The sequence below is a fragment of the Acanthochromis polyacanthus genome, chromosome 11 (genome assembly GCF_021347895.1).
Source record: "Acanthochromis polyacanthus isolate Apoly-LR-REF ecotype Palm Island chromosome 11, KAUST_Apoly_ChrSc, whole genome shotgun sequence".
Classification (NCBI taxonomy): domain Eukaryota; kingdom Metazoa; phylum Chordata; class Actinopteri; family Pomacentridae; genus Acanthochromis; species Acanthochromis polyacanthus.
Genome location: NC_067123.1, coordinates 1185314 through 1207761, shown reverse-complemented (window position 1 = coordinate 1207761; position 22448 = coordinate 1185314). Strand labels below are relative to the sequence as shown.

General features: G+C 41.2%; 1 protein-coding gene across 41 annotated transcripts in view; it reads left to right on the top strand.

The window, feature by feature from the left end:
* Positions 1-22448, top strand: part of LOC110969360 (ephrin type-A receptor 7-like) — a 254291-nt gene that overhangs the window by 169386 nt on the left and 62457 nt on the right. For all 41 annotated transcript variants that reach the window (XR_007944954.1, XR_007944935.1, XR_007944933.1 and 38 more), the window contains exons 4-5: positions 5784-5939; positions 16679-17008. Coding sequence is in view for 1 of the 41 variants with exons in the window: in XM_051955077.1 (XP_051811037.1) it covers positions 5784-5939; positions 16679-17008 (486 nt within the window). In the remaining 40 variants the exon portion in view is untranslated. The remainder of the gene's footprint in view (positions 1-5783; positions 5940-16678; positions 17009-22448) is intronic.

Genomic DNA, 22448 nt, shown 5'->3' with positions numbered 1-22448 from the left:
TATGTAGTCAGTAATTTTAATGGATTATGGTTTATTTTAGACAATTATTGAGTAATTTTGACAAATTATGGTTTACTCAAGACAATTTTAAGCAATTTTGATGAGTAATGGGATATTTTGGACAATTATTGAATAATTTTGACAAATTCTGGTCTATTTTGAACAGTTTTTTAAAAAATATATATTTTTGTGGATTCTGGTCTATTTTGAACAGTTTTTTTTTATCTTTTTAGTGGATTCTGGTCTATTTTGAACAGTTTTTTTTATCTTTTTGGTGGATTCTGGTCTATTTTAGGAGAATCCACAGTGCGGATGGTAAATCTTCTTTATAAACCAGGCCTCTATCTGCTCCTGTAGCGTCTCTTGTGGTTTTTGTGTCTGGCTGACTCTAACCGGATCACGTTGGTCCATCTGGTTTGTCCTGGTTCAGGTGTTTCTCCTGAACTCTTCTGATGATGTAATCTGTGATGTAACGGCAACGGCGGGAGTTTTCCGTCCCGGTGTGTAATCTTTTGTTTGTGGTCACGCTGCTGAACGCTCCATCGACCCGGAGGTTCGGTTCCACGGATCTCCTCCTGAAGCTAACTGGGTCAGAACACAATAAAACCACCTGGAGGTGGACCGGAGCTCTCTACTTGGAGCCAACAATTGACTTTATGCTGTAATTCTGGCAGGTTAGAACTCTACAGGAAGAAATTGTTCTTTCTTCAGGCTCTTCAGATCAACCTAAACTCAGGATCTGGTTCAGTGAAGTCCTGATGAACCCTCAGAGCTCCAGTGGATCGTTTTATTCTGTCACTTCATTTAGTCGTTCTGATCTCTAACCTCCTCACAAAAGCAGCTGATTCTCCTTATTTTGCAGCTGAAGAACATCATTGCTCTCATCTTTGATCGAGCATTTTGTCTAATTTTCTGTTTCTGAGACAAACACAGACACAGAGTGTTAATTAGAGACGCAGCGTTTTAGTATTTACAGCAAAAACAGCGATTAGGAAACGTGCAATTTTAGCCTCTGCAGTTAATTGCTCTAAATAAGAACATTAAAAAACACTTCAATCCTTTACAAACTCACAGTTTTCCCTGTTGATCCACAGAGGAAGCTGAATATTAGATACTGGAAACCATCCATTTCCCTCAGCTGCACACTTTTCGAAAAACTTGTTTTACTAAAAGTTTTGTTCTGTTCCAAACTGGCTGCAGTCCACTTCTGCTTTTATCAGATTTTTGAGATGAAATCTTCCTCACAATTGTTCAAAAACCTGCATTTTGATGCACAAAAGTGTCTAAAACATGAAAAACACGAGTATTAAATCATACAAGTAAAGTAAAATTAAAAATAATTGCTAATAGTGGACAGTTTTTGCACAATTGTGATGAATTATTGTTTATTTCAGACAATTTGTGAGTAATTTTGACAAACTGTGGTTCATTTTGGGCAATTTTTACAATAATTTGATAAATTATGGCTCTTTTTGGGTAATTGTTCAGTAATTTGGATGAATTGTACTTCATTTTAGGCAGTTTTTGAGTAATTGTGATGAATTATGGTTTATTTTTGCATAATTACTGTATAATTTTTGCAAATTATGGTTCATTTATACAATGATTGGGTGATTTTGATCAATTATGGTTCCTCTAACTTTGGAAATATTCATAGTATGAGGGTAAAGCTTTAAATATTAAATACGGTTACTGTAGATAAAGAACCAGCTGATTCTGATTGTTTTTATAGATCTGGTAGATGTTTCCATGGACTGATCCTGCCTGTCCATCCAGGTCTTCTATGGACACAGGAGCTCCAGGAGATGATAATGAGGATTCGCTGAGCGGATGTAAATCTGCCTGCCAGCTACAGAATTAGCATCAGAAGCAGCATTAACCTCACAGAGGGCGCTGATTTGAATTAAAGCCCTGAATTATTGATTTCCTGGCATCTCGTCCTCCTTCACCTCCTTTACTAACATTTTTTTAGCTGCATTTCTTGCAGAAACAGTTAAAAACTGTTTAATTAAACAGTTTTGGGTGTGCGTACGGAGTGGAGTGTAAAGCAAACCTCCTCTGGGGTTATTAATATTTATTAATGTGCTGTCAGAGAAACAATCCGTTGACTCACATTTATTATATTAAGAGCTTCATGATTTATTAATGTTCATGTTTAAGGTTAGAGAGGGAATCAGGGAGAAGGGCAAACTGGAAACTGATTCCTCCCACAAAGACTAAAGTCTACTAAAGCCATTCACGAGCTCATTGAAATGTGGAATCTTTGGCCTTTCTGTGCTTTCATTCATTATTTCTGCATTTTTAGTCCATCTGATTAGATTGATATTCCATCCGACACTCACAGAGGAACGTAGTCGCTTATATTCCAGCCAGGACGACGGAGAATATCAGCACAAAACTATTCAAAACCTGCATGTTGATTCTCAAAAGTGTCTAAAACATGCGTATTAATGCATAAAAGTAAAGTAAAATAAAAACTAATGGGTCACTTTGGACAATTATGAGTATTTGTAAAGAATTGTGGTTCAATTTGGACAGTTTCTGAGTAACATTGACAAATTATGGTTTAATTTGGACAATTTCTAAAATAATTTTAAGGAATTATGGATAAATTTTTGAGTAACTTTGACGAACTATGGTCATTTTTATCAGTTTTTACTAAAGTGGGCTATTATTCAACATATAGCTAATATAATTACCAACAATCAACGGATGAACTTAACCCCACTGCCACCATATTAACTGAAGTTCATCATCCAGTTTAGAGCTAATTTCATGCTAACAGTTCAACCTCACTTTGTAGCTAACTAATGCGCTAACGTGTTGTTTCAAATGTTCAGAAGAAAGCCTTATAAAACCACAAACTTTGAACTGCAGAAACCTGTTTACCTGTGAGAGTACTGATACGTGTTCAGAAACAGTCGCTCACGTGACCACTTCCTTCCATGGTTTTGTAGAAACCAGAGGCTAACCCTCAGCTAACTCACAGGCTAACCCTCAGCTAACTCAGAGGCTAACCCTCAGCTAACTCACAGGCTAACCCTCAGCTAACTCAGAGGCTAACCCTCAGCTAACTCACAGGCTAACCCTCAGCTAACTCAGAGGCTAACCCTCAGCTAACTCACAGGCTAACCCTCAGCTAACTCAGAGGCTAACCCTCAGCTAACTCAAAGGCTAACCCTCAGCTAACTCAAAGGCTAACCCTCAGCTAACTAAGAGCCTAACCCTCAGCTAACTCAGAGCCTAACCCTCAGCTAACTAAGAGCCTAACCCTCAGCTAACTAAGAGCCTAACCCTCAGCTAACTCAGAGGCTAACCCTCAGCTAACTCAGAGGCTAACCCTAAGCTAACTCAAAGGCTAACCCTCAGCTAACTCAAAGGCTAACCCTCAGCTAACTAAGAGCCTAACCCTCAGCTAACTAAGAGCCTAACCCTCAGCTAACTCAGAGGCTAACCCTCAGCTAACTCAGAGGCTAACCCTAAGCTAACTCAGAGGCTAACCCTCAGCTAACTCAGGGCTAACCCTCAGCTAAGTCTTATCGTTGTGAATCCGTGGCATCTTTAACGTCCTTTTCCTCTCAGACCATCTGTTTGTCTGCCGCTAACAGTCTCTCAGCAGTTGGTCTGCTGCCTCCTCCTCGGTGTGTAGCTGCATATCTGTATTATTACACCTTGAAGAGCCGCCATGTTGGGTTTAATCGAGGCTCCCAGTCAGCTCAGAGGACAAATTGATCAGTCGCTCTGCCAGCTGTCCTGGCAGATCTCTCCTTCTGTCTCTGTTTTTCCAACCCCAGTTTAACTGGAATACCTTGGCAAGGAGAAGCTGGATGAATAAATAAATGGTAGATGCTTGGCAGATGGCTGCTGGCCGGTTGTGACTGACGTGACCTCGCCTGGCGTACGTTATCTGGGCTGCACATGTTGTCGATACGCCCCTATCATTAGACACAAGGTGGGCAGGCTGAATCCTCCAGATAAGTCCCACTTTTTTAAGAGCTGCAAAAAACACACACTTCTGCAGAATCTGGCCTTGATTCCAGCGCCGTTCACGCCTGATGCCGTTGGCGTGGCGACGGAGGGATGGCGGCAGAACAAAGAGCTGCTCTGAGGAGCTGTTCGACAGCGAGATGCTTTTTCTCTGTGTAATAACCGACGTTAGAAAGGAGATTACAGGCTTTGGACTGACAGAAATACACACAACAGCAGGAATATAGTATACATATACACAGCGTACACACAGGTACACACATAGAGGTACAGTACACACACAGATTGATATACATGCAGGTATATTCACACAGGTTTAAATGTTGAGATGATTAATTAATTAGTAAACTATTCTTCCATAAATGTTTTAAAACCAACTCTCTCCAAACTACGATATATTTTCTGTTTCTCCACATTTTTAATTCTCCAGTTCTGTCTCTGATTAATGGTTTTTAAAATGCTTTTTAAGTTAACGTGCTTCTTGAACCCACTGTTGGGTTTTGGGGATGGGAGGGTTCATGAATTACTTATTTAATAAAACTAATTGCTAATCATTAACCTGCTAATTACTGACTGTTAGGACCGACTGTGTTGATTTGAGCAGCTTCACTTCCAGTAACTCAGTGGATTCATCAATAACTGGGTGTCCGCTGAGCCACAGTCGATATTTCCTCCAATAATCAGCTGTTAAAGTATCTCTCTATCTGGTAACAGCCCGCCCATCCAGTAGAAGACTTCCTCATCCTTCCACCACATTTAACTCCAGGAGAAGATGTTTTAAACTGGAGCTATGAGGGGTCAGGAGAGAGAATGAAGCAGCATTCAGAGCTTTAATGCAGACCTGCTGTTAGAATACGCTGCCTGATTTCACACCCATTATCAGCCGCTGCAAACGCCCGGCCAGGGAAATGAAACACAGAGGAAAGTGTAAAATAAGCGTCTTTTCTCCCAGAGTGTGTGTTTACGCTCGTCCTGTTCCAATAAGCTGCTGTTTCATTCTCCAGCACACATGTAAGGTCACCAGAGCTTATCGCCTCTCACCTTTCTGAACCTTTTCCTCACGTTCAAGGAGGAAAAAACAGCAAACAAAGCAGGAAAAACATTCTCTCTTCCTCACATTGCCTCGGCTCTTTACCTTTACAACAAGAACCTTGATATGTCCCAAATCAGAGAAACTTCACTTTATTTCTTATTTCCATTCTATAGAATTAGTAAACATTTAAATTACAAATATTCAGACCTCATTTGACAAAGTTTGACACCCTTGGACCCTGTAAACCTGCCAGTGGCATTAAAAGGTGTGCTTTATTTAAAAAATCACCAAAAATCCACAATTTATCAGAAATAGAAACTGTGAAAGCAGAAAATTGCAGCCTTTTTTTCACTTTCATGAGGGAATTTAATGAAAAACCAAGTTAAAAAAGCAGGGAAGCCTTCTGTCTTGGTTTCTGCAGCAGCTGTGGAGCCGCTGATCTACGTCATGTGAGAACTGTGTTTGTCGGATGGATTTATCCACAGTCTCCTCTACTTTCCCTCTAATCCTATCTTTTATCTTGGATTCCCCTCGCCTTCTATTTTTTTCCCTCCGCTCTTAATTTCGTCTCTCGTGAATCAAAAAGCAGATTAAAGCTTCTTCTTTTTCTAAATTCTGAAGTTTTAAATGTGCTTTAATGAAATAAGGCACCGAGGAGTGAAAGTGGTTGTAAATTATCAGCGTCTGTACAGAATCATCTGGTGTTCCTTCAGAGGGTTTTCTGCATTTCTGATGTGTTTTTTTATGATTTTTCTTCTGGCAGCGTGTCCTCCCGGCTCTTACAAGATGTCCTCCAGGCAGCAGGAGTGTTTTCCCTGCCCGGCCAACAGCGTGGCGGAGGAGGAAGGCTCGGTGGTGTGCATGTGTGAGGAGGACCACTTCAGGACTCCCCTGGACAACCCCTCAGCTCCCTGCACTCGTAAGAACATCATTTATTCATTCCTCTTCTATTGCATCTCCTGTACAAACTGGCTTCTTAGATCCGATGTTTTTCCATCATTCACTGGTTCCTTATTGATAGTTTTTGCATTAAGTGAGCAGTTTAATGCCGATAAGCCGATCATTACCTCACCCACCCGCTCAGCCTTTAATACATCCAGAATCTCCATTTGCCTCTTTGTCCATAAAGATGAGTCTTCCTCCTTCAGACCCTGAGCTTTACCCGTCCTTCACCCCTTTCCTCTTTCATCTCATCTTTGTCTGACCTCCATCTGCATCTCAGCCTCCTCCACCTCTCTGCTGATAGTACAGCTGTGAGATGGTCAAAGAGTTTGTTTTTTTTTACATCAAAAAGATCAAATATGTCCCAAATCAGAGAAACCTCACTTTATTTCTTATTTCCCTTCGATAAAATTAGCAAACATTTAAATGAGAAATATCCAGACCTCATTTGACAGTTTTAACACTTGGAACCTGTGGCATTAAAAGGTGTGTTTTATTTTAAAAAGCACCAAAAATACACAATTTATTAGAAATAGAAACTGTGAAAGCAGAAAAGTGCAGATGAATAAGCCTGGGGCAACGGTTATTATTTTCAACCTCTTATCGATGGTCAGAGGTCAAACCCAGATGTGGCCCCTAACCCTACCCCTAACCCTGACCCTACCCATACCCCTGCCCCTGACCCTACCCCTCCACCTAAACCTAACCATAACCCTACCCCTGCCCCTACCCCTTCTTGCTCCCTTCCCTCTGCGCTCTGACCCCACCTCTATTAGGAGATATGTGAAAAGCAGAAATGAAAAATGAACTTCAGTTTGTGTTTTTACGGAGCAGAGACGTACAGGAATAAATTATAAATGTAAAGAGTTATTGTATTTGTATTTATTTGTATTTATTCTGAACTCTATTAGCTGCAACATGTGCAGCTACTCTTCCTGGAGTCAGTCCAACAGCATTACAAAGAAAACATTTTACACCTGTTTTTCACCACATAATACCAAAATAAAAGTGACCCCCCCCCCCCACCCCCCAACCATTCACACACATTCACACCCACACACACCTACTTAAATATCTTAAAAAAGACAAACACAAACAAATACCTTTGACCAAAAAATTAATATAACAAAAGACGCCTTTTTAAAAGAAATTTAAACTGCCGTTTACTGTTTGCATGAGTGACGTCACTTGGCAAAGAGTTCCAATTTATCATAGCCCTGTACATTACACTACTTGTTCCCATATTTCCTTTTACTGAAGGTAATTTAAATTTGCCCTCTGTGGCATGTCTCGTTTCATAACAATGAACATCGGAACTGAAATCTAATCTCTGATAGAGTATATTTGGTAATTTGGATTCAATAATATTTCTTGTCAAATTTAGCAGCGATGCTTTAAATCTCTCATTTATCTTTAGCCAAGACAACACATTATGCATCCAGTTTACATTCGTTCTAAAAGGACATCTGAGAGCACATCTAGCTGCTCTGTTTTGAATTATTTGTAAAACGTTTAAATCTGATGCAGCGGCACATGACCAGATTTCAGAACAGTAATCTAATTGTGACAGTACAAGTGTTTTTATAACATCTGTGGTCATGTTCAGAGGTAACATGTGAGAACATCTTCTAACTGTTGAGAGACCTCTGCCCATCTTACGGGCCACAGTTCTAATATGTTTAGACCAGGATAGCTTATTATCAATCCCAACACCAAGAAGTTTTATCTCCATGACCTGCTCAACAGTTGTATCTTTGACAACCAATTTCAGTTTGGGTTCATTCAACAACATATTTCTGGTTCCAAACACAATGCTCTTTGTCTTACCAATGTTTAAAGCAAGCTTGTTATTTGTAACCCACTCGTCTATAGATCTTAAATCAGTCATTAAAACATTTTGAAGTTCTTCTATTTTAATTTCTGATGAATAGATTGTTGAATCGTCAGCAAACATTGCTATTTTTGCTTTTTTAAATACTAATGGCAAGTCATTTGTGTATATAGAGAACAGGAGTGGTCCTAGGCAGCTTCCCTGCGGTATACCACAGGAAACATTATTTCCATTTGAGAAACTTCCATTAAAGAATACTTTTTGGCTCCTATTTCCTAAATAACTCTGAAGCCAATGTGATGCTGTTGAACTGAACCCATAACAATGCATTTTACGTAATAAAAGATCGTGATCTATAAGATCAAATGCTGAACTAAAATCTAAAAGCACAGCTCCTACCAGTCTTTTGTTATCTAATGCTGTCACCCAATCACTTGTCATCTGGGCCATAGCAGTAGTCGTAGAATGCCCTGCTCTGTATGCGTGTTGAAAATCTGTATTTAAGTGATTGTCTGAAAAATATTTTTGGATTTGTTCAAATACAATTCGTTCCATAATTTTGCTGAGAGCTGGCAACAAGCTGATTGGTCTACTGTTGGGGCCACAGAATGATACAGTTGGACTTTTCGGCAATGGCACAATTTTTGCCGTTTTCCAAGCCTGAGGATAGATACACTTATCTATACTCAAATTTAGAATATGAGAAATAGGCTTTGCCACAATGTCTGCAACAAGTTTCAATAGTTTCGAGTCAATATTATCTATACCAGCTGGCTTCTCTTTACATTCCAACAATAATTTCCTAACTTGCTCCACAGTAACATTAGTAAATTCAAACCTACATTTTTTTCCCACCATAATACTGTTCCTTACTAATGTTTCTGATTGTGCATTATTAGTTTGTCCCAATTGATTAGTGTCTCATGTCTTCAAAGAGAATTACAGCATTTATCAAACAGAAGTGTGAGATTTCCTACTTTCCGACGATCCATAAACTACACGTCTGTGACCATTTAAAGCTAAACACATCTTGTTCAAAACTTCACTAAAATACAGCATTTGCACTAAATTAATTCTGTAAAAAAACAATAAATCCTTCATTATTTGCTGCAACTCTGAAGCTTTTTGTGACTAAGCTGCAATAACCAGTGAGGTGACAAAACATCAGAAAGAGTCAGAGACATATGAGGAAGAAAGTTAAAGATTTACATCTGATGACACGTTGGCTGCAGGGTTTCCAGTTTTTCAACAATGACTTTGATTCATGATTGTTCCAGAGAGGTGCAGGACTCTAAAAATGAGACGTAGAAAGTGGACTCTCTGAGGAGAAGACGTCCTGGTCATCATCTCCTCCATCCTCTGACCTGCTCTACACCGAGACCCTCTAACAGGAGATGATGTCTCCATCTATCTGAACCTTTATCCCTTTAACAGCCGGCCGTCTCTCATCCCTTCAGACATTATTTGTCAAAAAGCCGCTCCATTTCCTCCATCTCTTTGTTTAACCTTCTTCATCCTCTCCATACTTCTCCTGACATTATCATCCATTTTCTGCTCCATTATCGGCTCTTCTCTGGACCCTCCTGTCATTTTCTAACCCTCGTCTTCTTAAATCTACTTCCTCTTCATCCTTCCACCCTGGAGCTGCTGTAATCTCCGTCCTCCAATAAAGATGCAGCAGGAGGCGGTGAGACGTATTGATTCCTGCATTGAGAACAGTAACTAGATGGAGGAATAATCCGTGTCTGTCCTAAAAGCGGAGGGTCACTGTGGGTTTGTGTTCGTACATAAACCAGGCGTCCATGTCGGAGTTTAATGAGAATATTGATCACTGAGCTCTCTGATCCCTGTGTGATAACATTTATAGCAGCCTAATGACCACATTAATTACACTATTGATTGGGTAATTATGATCATCCCAGATTCAGCTAATCCACCGAGCTGCTGCTGAACCAGAGCATCTGGAATTAGAGGAATAAAAGAAAGAATTTGACATCATTATCTGTGCAGTTAAAGAACAGTAGTGGAGTGGTTTTCTTCCTTTAAAGCCTGTAAAGTCTGTGAACCCTGATGTGTTTAGTTCTGCTGTAAAACGGAGCCTCGTCTGTTAAGCGACTCCACTAATTACTGCCGTTAACGACCACTTTGGGGAAGCTCATTTAAATATGAGCAAACAGAAAAGTAGAACTTCAGAACAGCCTCACTGTAGAAATAACTCCTACTGACAGAAAGGACTGCAGCATAAAACCTGAAAGAAGAACACCTTAAAGTGATGCATCGTGTTTAATATAATGTGAATCTGAAAACGGACGTTTGAAACTCTGAGTTTAGAGATGGAGGAGGAGAGACGAAAAACTTTAGGCTGTAATTTGTTCTTTTAACCATTTAAACGCCAACCAGTATCCTCATATTTCATCTAAACCCTTTTAATCTACATGTTTAGAAATTCACTAAAAATTCAGTTTTTGCACTAAATGAATTCTGTAAAATAGAAAAAAAAACTCTGTTTCCTGTTTATTATTCAACTACGATCTACAGTCTCATGATAAAAAGTCAGGAGCTTGCTGACTGAACTTTGTTGTGTTCTGGATGTTTTTCTTCACTGTGGTTGATTTTCCTGCATAAATGAATATACGATAAATATAAAGTCCTGCACGTCTATGGCAACACAACAACCATCGCTATTATAACACAGTCAGAATCACTAAAAAACTAAAGTTAAAGTTATATTATGACGACTATTTATTTTACAAAAACTGAAATATATCTAATCAGCACATCTGAGACTTTCCCTACGGGGATAAATAAAATGGGGATAAACACGAGTGAGTCTGCATTCCAGAATAATTTAGATTTTGAATCAGTTATCTGTGCTTGGCTGAGGAATTATTGGTGTTCTAGTCACACCAAAAAGTTTTTTTTCTCTCGAACAGCTCATGTTTTACAATGATTATCAAAGAATCTAGAAGATGATGAATTATCAGGATTTTAACTTTGAATCAACCAGTTCCACACACAGACATTCTTTATTGTTTCTGTGTGAACAACACATTTCACTGCACATTGTACTAGGTTTGTCTGTGATAAATGAAGGTCTTGTATCTTTATGTTTACTGGAGATTAGTTTTACTTTACAAACTATAGATGTTTTCTTGTTGACTTTACTTGTTTCTGCAGTTCAGCTCAAAGTCTCTGAATGTTTATCAGGTGATTGTTGGCCAAGCTGAGCCATTAAAGGCTCTCCAGTTGGAACAAATATTGCATTTTTTAAAAATCTTTTTACAGAATTTCTTAAGAGCAAATATTGATTTTTGATGCATTTTTAAAGAGACGTGATAAATTGATTTATATCAGAACAACACGTCACACATGATTAGTTCAAGGACTGTTGGAAACTTTCTGATTGTTGTAGAGCACAGTTTGAGTAAAATGTTTATGGTTAGCACTTTGGCCTTGCAGCAAGAAGATCCCCGGTTCAAATCCCAGCCTGGGATCTTTCTGCATGGAGTTTGCATGTTCTCCCTGTGCATGCGTGGGTTTTCTCCGGGTACTCCGGCTTCCTCCCACAGTCCAAAAACATGCTGAGGTTAATTGGTTACTCTAAATTGTCCGTAGGTGTGAATGTGAGTGTGATTGTGTGTCTGTATATGTAGCCCTGTGACAGACTGGTGACCTGTCCAGGGTGTCCCCTGCCTTCACCAGAGTCAGCTGGGATAGACTCCAGCACCCCCCATGACCCTAGCGAGGATAAAGCGGTGTATAGAGAATGGATGGATGAAAATTTCTTTCAATTAGACATAAATAATTGAGTGATTTTTAATATATATTGTATATGTTGTCGAGATCACTAACTTCGTTTTCTGACCAAACTTCAGTTCATTTCTGGTCATTCAAAAACACATTTTACACGTGTGTGGTCACATTTTCTTTCCAGAGAGTAATAAATATATAATATAGTAAAGCTAGCTACAGGCTAATCACAGCCATGCAGGAATATAAAGAGCAGATTCATGATTGTAGAGCAGCATGTTGGAGTCAGACCTCATCTGGACGTACAACAGATTTAGTCCAGGTGAACAAAGGCCCAGCTGTGTTTGCCACGCATCCGTTACGTAACTCCATTCTCAGCTGTCCTGAACAGCTTCACTTATTCATCTCACATCTAAGATTCATGGCCTCTAATGGACCGAGTTCTTCTTCACTGCACTCTAATACTTCAGATTTAAAATACTCTGCAGAGCCTCATGAATTAGAAAACACATGTATGATGCAGAAACATGCTGCAGGTTTCTCATGTTTTCTACGTGGATATCACAGCCTTCATATAAACAGATTCCAGGAGGCTGAACTCTCTTCCAGCTTTATTTACTGAGAATAAGAGGAGAATCAGCAGCACACATCAGTGAATAACGGACCAACCTGCCGTCCGTGCACACATAAAAACAGATGTATTATTGTAGGTCAGAAGGTTTTATTTCACATAAACTAGCTTCTCTTCCTGTCTGCAGCAGCTCTAATCCTCCTTTATGGCTGTCAGGACACAATAAAAGCATCCCGGCATGTTTTCACTGGCCTCTTCCATCGAGGTCAAACACTTCTTATAAAACATTTCTTTCTCAATCAAAGTGGATTATCGCTGCTTTATGTGCAAACTGAGATCACGCTATCCCATAATACTCGACACACTCATCATCAGCAGAGGGAGGATCTCTGAAAGCAGTAACTAAACAGGATTTTATCACTATTCCTAACAATCCAGGATGGTTTTGTTCAAGTTTACAGTTAAATAAATTACAATAACTGGAAACTAAACCTGAAAATTAATGTTTGGGCTCAATTTAAAACTAAAATATGAAAAATCTGAAGTTATTAGAAAGTTCATTAACTCTACAATCAAAGATATTTTACCAGTTTTAACGATCTCAAATTAATAAATGACTTTAAATCCTGAGGTCAAGGTGAAGAAAAAATAAGTTTTCAAACCAATGTCATGAAGTTATTTCAACTTAAATGTAGTTTTAAATCGACTGATGCAGAAATTTGAATTTATATGACACAAAAATATGAAGTTGATGCAACTTTTTATGTCGATAAAACTCATTAAAAATAAAGTTTGTGGTTTAAAAGGTTTATCTAAATATTTTTTTCTGTTACAAACACTTAATTAAATGAATGAAAAACAGTTAAACCTTTTAAAGCCAAACATTACTTTAATGAGTTTTATTGACATAAACGTTGCATCAGCTTCATATTTTGTGTCATTTTAACTCAAATTTCTGCATTAGTTTAACACTAAATTCTAATGAAGTGGTGGGAAGAGTTCCACTAAAATAAACAAAAAAATAAATTATTTACTAAAGTTCCGAATTGCCACCTTATCAGGGTGGAGGGGCAAAGTGGTCCAGGGGGAGGGATCAGACAAAGAGCGATTCAGAAGACCCTGATGACAGCACGAAAAGGTGAAGCCACCACCTCACCTGGTTTAGGGATACCGGGGCCTTCCCCAGGAGCCAGGTCTGGAGGGGGGAGCTCGTCAAAGAGCACCTGGTGGCCAAGCCTTGGGGCCCCGTGGGGCTCGGTCAGGTACAGCCTGAATAAAAAACAGGGACCACCACCCAGTAGACCCACCACCTGCAAGACAGGACATTGGGGTCGGTGCTATGTTCACCAGGCAGTAGACAGGACCGGGCGTCTAGACACACGGCCCCCAGGTGGTATAGGCTAGCTCTAGGTACGTGGAACATCACCTCACTGGTGAAGGAACCTGAGCTGGTGGAGGAGGTGGAGCGATACCAGCGAGATATAGTCGGGCTCACCTTCACACACAGCAAGGGTTCTTAACCAGATCCTGGAGAGGGGTTGGACTCTCTCCTTTTCTGAAGTTGCCCAGGGTGATAGGTGCCGGGTGGGTGTGGGGAAACTCATGAACCCCCGGCTGAACCCCGCTTTGTTGGAGTTTGCTCTGGAGAACCAGAGACTTGCCCCTCTGAGGATAAACTCTGACTGTTGTCTGTTCTTATGAACCAAACAGCAGCTCAGAGTATTCGGCCTTCTTGGAGTCTCTGGGTGGTTCCTGGAAGGGGTACCACCTGGAGACTCCAAAGTTCTCCTGGGGGACTTCAACGCTCATGTGGGCAATGATGGAGAAACCTGGAGGTGATTGGTGAGGACCAGCCTGATCTGAACCTGAGTGGTGTGTAGTTATTGGACTTCTGTTCTAGTCATAGACTGGACATAACAAACACCTTGTTGGAGCTGAAGGTTCCTCATCAGCGTACCTGGTACCAGAACACCTTAGGTCAAAGGTCCATAATGGACTTTATAGTCATATCATCAGACCTGCAGCCGTACATTTTGGACACTCGGGTGAAGAGAGGAGCAGAGCTGTCCGCTGATCTCCACTTGGTGGTGAGTTGGATCTGATGGAAGACTGCTGGACAGACCTGGTAAACCCAAACCTGTAGTGAGGATGAACAGGGAACATCTGGAGGAGGACTCTGTCTGTGGGGTTTTCAACTCCCACCTCCAGAAGAGTTTCTCCTGCATCCTGGGGGAGGTTGGTGACCTGGAGTCTGAGTGGTCAATGTTCAAAGCCTCCATTGTAGAAGCAGCTGTTAGGAGCTGTGATCTGAAGGTCACTGGTGAATGTTGTGGTGGAAACCCAAAAAAATGCAGATGGACACCAGCGGTGAGGGAAGCTGTCAGGCTGAAGAAGGAGGTCTTTAGGGCCTGGTTAGCTCGAAAGTCTCCTGAAGCAGCTGACAGGAACCGGTTGATCTAAAGGTCTGCAGCTGCAGCAGATGTGGAAGCTAAAACTCTGGTGTGGGAGGAGTTTGGAGAGGCTGTGGAGAAGGACTTTTGGTTGAAGTTCTGGCAAACCGTTGGACGCCTCAGGAAGAGGAGGCAGGGCTTTGACCAGGCTGACCGGTACTGGGGACATTGTTGGACGGTGGAAAGAGAACTTTGAGGAACTTCTGAACCTGGTAAACATGTCCTCTGTGGAGAAGGCAGAGCGTGAAGACTCTTAGGGATCTTCATCCATATCCATGGCAGAGGTCATTGAGGTAGTTAAGAAGCTCCTTAGTGGCTCCAGGTGTGGATGAGATCCTCCATGAGATGCTGAAGGTTCTGGACATTGTTGGACTGGCTTGGCTGACACAGCTCTACAATGTCTCATGGACATCAAGTATGGTACCTGTGGAGTGGCAGACCGGGGTGGTGGTTCTTGTCTTCAAGAAGGAGGACCAGAGAGTGTGTTCCATCTACCGGGGTATCACACTTCTCAGCCTCCCTGGGAAAGTTTATTCTAGGGTTCTGGAAGGGAGACTCTGACTGATTGCAGAACCTCAGATTCAGGAGGAACAATGTGGATTCCATCCTTGTCGTGGAACGGTGAATCAGATCTTTAGTCTTGTGGAGGTGCTGAGGGTGTCATGGAAGTTGGACCTGCCAGTCTACATGTGTTTTGCAGGTCCCTGGTCTCTGATCTTGTTTGTGGTCTTCATGGTCAGGATCTGAGGGTATCTGGTTTGAGGACCTTAGGATCTCTGCTTTTTGCAGATGATGTGGTTCTGTTGGTTCCTCAGACCTTCAGCAGCACTGGAGCAGTTTGCAGCCGAGTGTGAAGCGGTGGGGATGAGGATCAGAACCTCCAAGTCTGAGGTTCTCTGATGGAAACCAGTGGATTGCTCCCTCTAGGTTGAGGGGGAGCTGCTTCCCCAAGCGAAGGAGTTCAAGTATCTCTGGATCTTGTTCATGAATGATCAGAAAATGGAGCTGGAGATGGACAGGAGGATTGGTGCAGCATCAGCAGTAATGAAGGCGTTGTATCAAACCATCAAGGAGAAGATCTCAGTTTACCATCCATCTACGTTCCAACCCTCACCTATGGTCATGAGCTCTGGGTAGGGACCCAAAGAATGAGATCATGGATACAAGCATCTGAAATGAGCTTCCTCTGTAGGGTGTCTGGGCTCAACCTTAGAGATAGGAGGAGAAGATCAGATATCCAAAGGGAGCTCAGAGTAGAGCTGCTGATCCTTCACCTCTGAAGGAACCAGTGGAGATGGTTTGGACATCTGATTCAGATCCTCCAGGAGACTTCCTTTAGAGGTTTTCTGAACACGTCCTCCTGGGAGGAGACCCCGAGGTAGACCCAGAACATGGAGGAATTATGTATCTCATCTGGCCTGGGAACACCTCGGGATCCTTAAGGAAGAGCTGGAAAGTGTTACTGGGAGGAGGAACGTCTGGAATGACCTGCTTCATCTGCTGCCTCCATGACCCGACCCCGGATAAGAGGAAGAAGATGGATGGATGGATGGATGGATGGATGGATGGATGGATGGATGAGGATGGATGGATGAGGATGGATGGATGGATGATGATGGATGGATGGATGGATGGATGGATGGATGGATGGATGGATGGATGGATAATGGATGATGTATGGATGGATGATGGATGGATGATGAATTTATGGATGGATGTTTACTAAAATAGATTAATGGTTTAAATGGCAAACATGTTAATGAGTTGTATTGACTTAATAATGTTGCTCATTAAACTAATTTACCATCGTTTAAAATTCTACGTGTTTAATCTGAAATCAATTTCTGGTTGGCAATTTCTGATTTGCATTAAATATGGATATGTGTGAAACTGAAGGTTCATTTATATGCCTAGATTTTTTAAAGCATAATTCCTGTTTTTAGGAGTTTCTTGGTATTTAGTGACATAATTTGATCAGGTGTAGATTTTAATTCCTGAACAAAATTCACTGATGCAGGACTTTAGTTTTGCACCACTTCTATCTGTTTCTTTCTCTTTCTGTGTTGCTTATCTGAATCAGAGCCCTGAATAAGGTTTTTATTTGCTCTCTCCAGGACCCCCCTCCCCTCCCAGAGACCTGGTCTACACCCTGAAGCAGTCCACCTTGATCCTGGACTGGTCAGCTCCGTCGGACTCAGGGGGCCGGATGGACCTGACCTACAGTGTGGGGTGTCGTCGCTGCGGGGACCGGCAGTGCGATCCATGCGGCGCCAGCGTCGGCTTCGTTCCCCAGCAGACGGCGCTGACAGAGAGGACGGTGACGGTGGTCAACCTCCTCCCCAACACCAACTACAGCTTCACCGTGGAGGCCCTGAACGGGGTGTCGGAGCTGTTGCCCAACAAGAGGTTCTACACTCAGGTCAACATGTCCACCAGCCTGCCCGGTGAGTCCCGCTTACATGAATCACACAAAGAAAGCGTGTTAACAACACACAGATAAAACATGAACAACATACAGATAAAGCATGTCAACAACACACAGACAAAACCTGTTAACAATACCAATATATATATATATATATTGTTTACATAATACATGTTGGTGACCAGCTCCTGTACATGGGCAACCCCCTTAAGCCATGGTCATGGGGGAAGTGGGGCTGTGGGCCGGTGGGGCGCCGTGGGGGTCCGCTATGGCCCGTTCTGCTGCGCGGGCCTTGGGGCTCTGGTTGTGTCGGGGGTCGCTCCGGGCTCCTGGGCTGGCTCTCCGCTCGGTGGCTCCTGCGGGGGGGGGGCTGTGTGGACCTCCTTGGGCTGGAGGGGACAGCTCCCTCCTTTTGGTGGAGGTTTTCATGCATGCCAGACCCACCACACCGGCACCTACCAAAACTCAATAGAGTTTGTTCCTCCGGTCGCTGAGTCAGTGGAGGTTGCTGGGTTAGTGTCTGTGGATCTCACTCTGCTCTATCTATCCTTCTTGTGGCCTCCTGACATCTTCATGATTGATCCAGTTGGGACTTTGTCGTATCTGGTGTTTGTGAAGGGTCTTAGATTTGTAACTGGTTTTAAGGTGTGAATTAAAGAGTACAAACAAATAAAATGCACCTTTTCTCTTAGAACACTGTCTATGCCTCACCTTTCTGTCTGTCCTGTGTTTGTTTTATGTTTCACTTGGGTGTGCACAGCCCTCAATGGCATAATGTAGGAAACAGCTTGAAATAAACATGATAGGTTAATTTGCCATGAGGGCAGGTGATGGTCACAGTCACAAAGAAGAAAAAAAAATGCACATGAAGCTTAAGCAATGACACCATGGGTGGTTGGTGTCATTTCTGAGTGGATTTGCAGACAAAAAAAAAAGAAAGATAAAAAAAAAAAACTGCAACAGAACTGCAAATTTTCAGTTCTATTCACAGTATACACTATATTACCAAAAGTATTGGCTCACCCATCCAAATAATCAGAATCAGGTGTTCCAATCACTTCCATGGCCACAGGTGTATAAAATCAAGCACCTGGACATGCAGACTGCTTTTACAAACATGAGTGAAACAATGGGTCGCTCTCAGCTCTCAGGAGCTCAGTGAATTCCAGCATGGAACTGTGATAGGATGCCACCTGTGCAACAAATCCAGTCGTGACATTTCCTCTCTCCTAAAGATTCCACAATCAACTGTCAGCTGTATTATAAGAAAGTGGAAGTGTGTGGGAACGACAGCAGCTCAGCCACCAAGTGGTCGACCACGTAAACTGATGGAGCGGGTCAGAGGATGCTGAGGCTCATAGTGCCAAGAGGTGGACAACTTTCTGCAGAGTCAATGGCTACAGACCTTCAAACTTCATGTGGCCTTCAGATTAGCTCAAGAACAGAGCTTCAGCAGAGAGCTTCATGGAATGGGTTTCCATGGCCGAGCAGCTGCATCCAAGCCGTACATCACCAAGTGCAATGCAAAGCGTGGGATGCAGTGGTGTAAAGCACGCCGCCACCGGACTCTAGAGCAGTGGAGACGCCTTCTCTGGAGTGACCAATCACGCTTCTCCATCTGGCAATCTGATGGACCAGTCTGGGTTTGGCAGTTGCCAGGAGAACCATACTTCTTGGACTGCATTGTGCCAAGTGTAAAGTTTGGTGGAGGGGGGATTATGGTGTGGGCTTGTTCTTCAGGAGCTGGGCTTGGCCCCTTAGTTCCAGTGAAAGGAACTCTGAATGCTTCAGCATACCAAGACATTTTGGACAATTCCATGCTCCCAACTTTGTGGGAACAGTTTGGAGCTGGCCCCTTCCTCTTCCAACGTGACTGTGCACCAGTGCACAAAGCAAGGTCCATAAAGACATGGATGACAGAGTCTGGTGTGGATGAACTGGACTGGCCTGCACAGAGTCCTGACCTCAGCCCAATGGAACACCTTTGGGATGAATTAGAGCAGAGACTGAGAGCCAGGCCTTCTGGTCCAACATCAGTGTGAGACCTCACAAATGAGCTTCTGGAAGAACGGTCAGAAATTCCCATAAACACACTCCTAACCTTGTGGACAGCCTTCCCAGAAGAGTTGAAGCTGTTCTAGCTGCAAAGGGTGGACCGACATCCTATTGAACCCCTATGGATTAGGAATAGGATGTCACTGACGTTCATATGAGAGTCAAAGCAGGTGAGCCAATACTTTTGGCAATATAGTGTAGTTTATTAATGTTTATTAATATTTCAATTTAGTTCAGAAGGAAACACATTTTTTAAATATATTAATGCGTTTACATTTAAATAAAATGTGATTTCTTCAACTATTTTTCTAAAACTTGATAAAAAACTAAATTATAATAAGCAGAAAGGATTGCATCGTTTCTGTAATTTTACATCAACTTGTTTATTAAATGAAAGATTATTTCTTTTATTTTAATTCCAGGTTTTTAATAAACTGCTGAATATTTTCCATGTGTCCAATAAATAAAGGATGTTTAGTTTTTCATTCTCTGTGGGAGTTGAGGACATTTTGAGACAATCGTCACAATTTTCTGAATTATTAAGAATCAAAGACTTTTTGGAACAGAAGAGTTTGAAAAATGGTTTTATTTTTGGAAAAATTGTTCAGAAAGTCAGTTTGGGGAGAATTTCTTTTTTCAGAAAGAAAATCCTTTTTCATTTTGGAAATGAGACTATATTTGAGGTAAGTGAACACATTTTAAGGATTTTTATTTTTGTTATCAGGTGTTTTTAATGCCTGTGGAGGTTTAGTTAATGATAATAATAATAATAATAATAATAGTAATGGGGCACCATGACAAAGACTCCTGTAGCGCTTAATGACCTCCAGGTACTGATTCCTCTCTCTAATGGGTAGAAACACCTTAAATGAAGTTAAAGAAATAATATATTTTCATGATTATGTAAATGTTTGTGTAAAAAAGTCATATTAGACTTGTTTTGTTCCAATATTAAGTATTCTATAACAGAACTAGCTTCTAGACTTCCATATATCTGGGTCTTTTTCTTGTTCTTAGTCTTAAACTGCAAAAAATACACATGATATAATAAAAAATAAGGCTTCAAACTGTAATTTGTTCATGAGAACTTACTCTAGTGTGGTCAAATAGGAATATATTGTTATTTTCCTCTTTTTCTGGAGCCCAGCTGCTGTTTGTTTTCTACTCGGCAAAGATATTTAAGTTATTTAGTTATTTACTGAACAGAGTTATTTATTTATTGAGCAGAGAGATTCAAGTTATTTACTGAACAGAGGTATTTGTTTTCCACTCAGCAGAGTTTCAGTATTCAGTATAGTTCCAATAGATTGATAGTTTACAGTGGAAGTGTTTTTTCCTCAGTGACCCAGATTCTGTTTATGACTGTAGATGTTATGTAAGCCAACATCTGGACATCTGGATCAGCTGATTTAAACTGCAGTAATTCACCAGAATGTACTACAGAGTATTTATGAGGACATAGTTTTGACCTTTTCAACCTGCAGCTGTTTTAATCAGAACTGAATGGTTAAATAAAGAAACTTGCAGCATTTTATTGAAAGCTCCTAATGAACATGAATCCATTGTTTACTGGTTGTTTATTGGTTGCTTACTGGTTGTTTACTGGTTGTTTACTGCAGATATTCTCTCTTCAGGGGGATTCTGAGTCACTTCTAGCCAGATGAGACTCTGCATGTAATCCTGATTATAATCCTGATGTTTATTAGTCTTTATGTTGTTTTCCAGCTACCTGCAGCTCTTTTTATTTTTAGATCAACCGTCTTTATTCCTGCTGATCTTAAAGCTGCTCCACTGGAGGTTTTCCTGCTTCTCTTTAATTAGATAGATAGATAGATAGATAGATAGATAGATAGATAGATAGATAGATAGATAGATAGATAGATAGATAGATAGATAGATAGATGGGTAGATTAAACTGTATTTTGTTGTCTGGATGCTGTGCATTGACAGTACAATAGAATTAAAAGTGATTTAATCCAATAATCAGCCTTTAACTCCTTTCATCTGAAATCAGCTGCAGATTATCTGAAAGATTCTCTGCTTCAGGGGAAATCAGGTTTTTAATTTCATCTTATTTAACGCCCAGCTGATTCCAAACTGAAACTCTGAATTTTGTTTTCATCATTTCTCTGACTGTTCATAGTTAAGTCTAAGTTTCTTTTTTGCATTTCTCGTCTTTTATTTACTTTCCTGTTGCATCCCCAGAGTTTAAATGGACAGAATGAACAATAATTTAGTTTTATTCTGAGGATGAAGAACATTCTGTCTGAATCTGTTTTTAGATATTTAGGAACCAAACCAGTGAAACAGAAAAGAATGGTTGAACTAAAATTACTTCGTGTTTTTATTTAAAGCATTAACACAGTTTAGATTTTATTCAGTTATTTTATGGCACCATGTTGAATAAAAGCATCAAAATATGTCCTGAAAATAAGAATATTTTTGCTGAATTAAATGCAGTCAAATAATAATGTAGTGCATGGTCAGACAAATGAATCCTCATTTTTAAAAACTACAGAAACCAACATGAAAAATGACAGAAAAAAGGCTTTAGTTTTCACATTTACTGCATTTAAATCAACATTATTCTACAGATATTTGATTTTATTTCCAGTTTTCAGCTTCATGGTTTCCTGTCAGTGCTAACACACCTGCAGCTAACATGCTAACACAGCTGGAACTAACATGCTAACACATCTGGAGCTAATATGCTACCACAGCTGGAGCTAACATGCTAACACAACTGGACCTAACATGCTAGCACAGCTGAAGCTAACATACTAACACAGCTGGAGCTAACATGCTAGCATGCTAACCATTTAACCAACCTCCAGACTGATAGTGGTTATAATCAGTAGCTGCTGTCTGTGTGTGTGTGTGTGTGTGTGTGTGGGGGGGGGGGGGGGGGGGAGTAATTATAGGGGTTGTGGGGACCTAATGTCCTCACGACTATAGGAAAACCAAAAGAAATGTCATTTGTGGGGACCTCATTTCGGTCCCCACAAGTGTAAACAGTGTTTTCTTGGCCATGTTGTTGTTACTGAAAAAAGTAAAAGTGCGAAAACGTTTCTTTAGGGTTAGACATTGTTTTGGTCTGGGTTAAGGTTAGGGTCTCGTGGTCGGCTGCTGCCGGGCATTTCCGCGTTCACGCTACTGGTCGGACACGGTTGTACCAGCCAGATTTCACTAAGCAACAGTGTGTGCAAAACATGTGTGTGTCTCGGGAGTCATTTTTAATACATCTGTGATCAGAATTGAGACGTGTGTCCCAAGCTGCAGCGATCAGCTGTAGAAGCTCTGCTGCTCACGGAAATGCGGAAACACCCCCACCCCCCACCCCACCTCCTCTCGCGGCATCGGAGCGCACCCCTCCCCATCCCCGAAGGTTAGCCCGCTGTTCGATT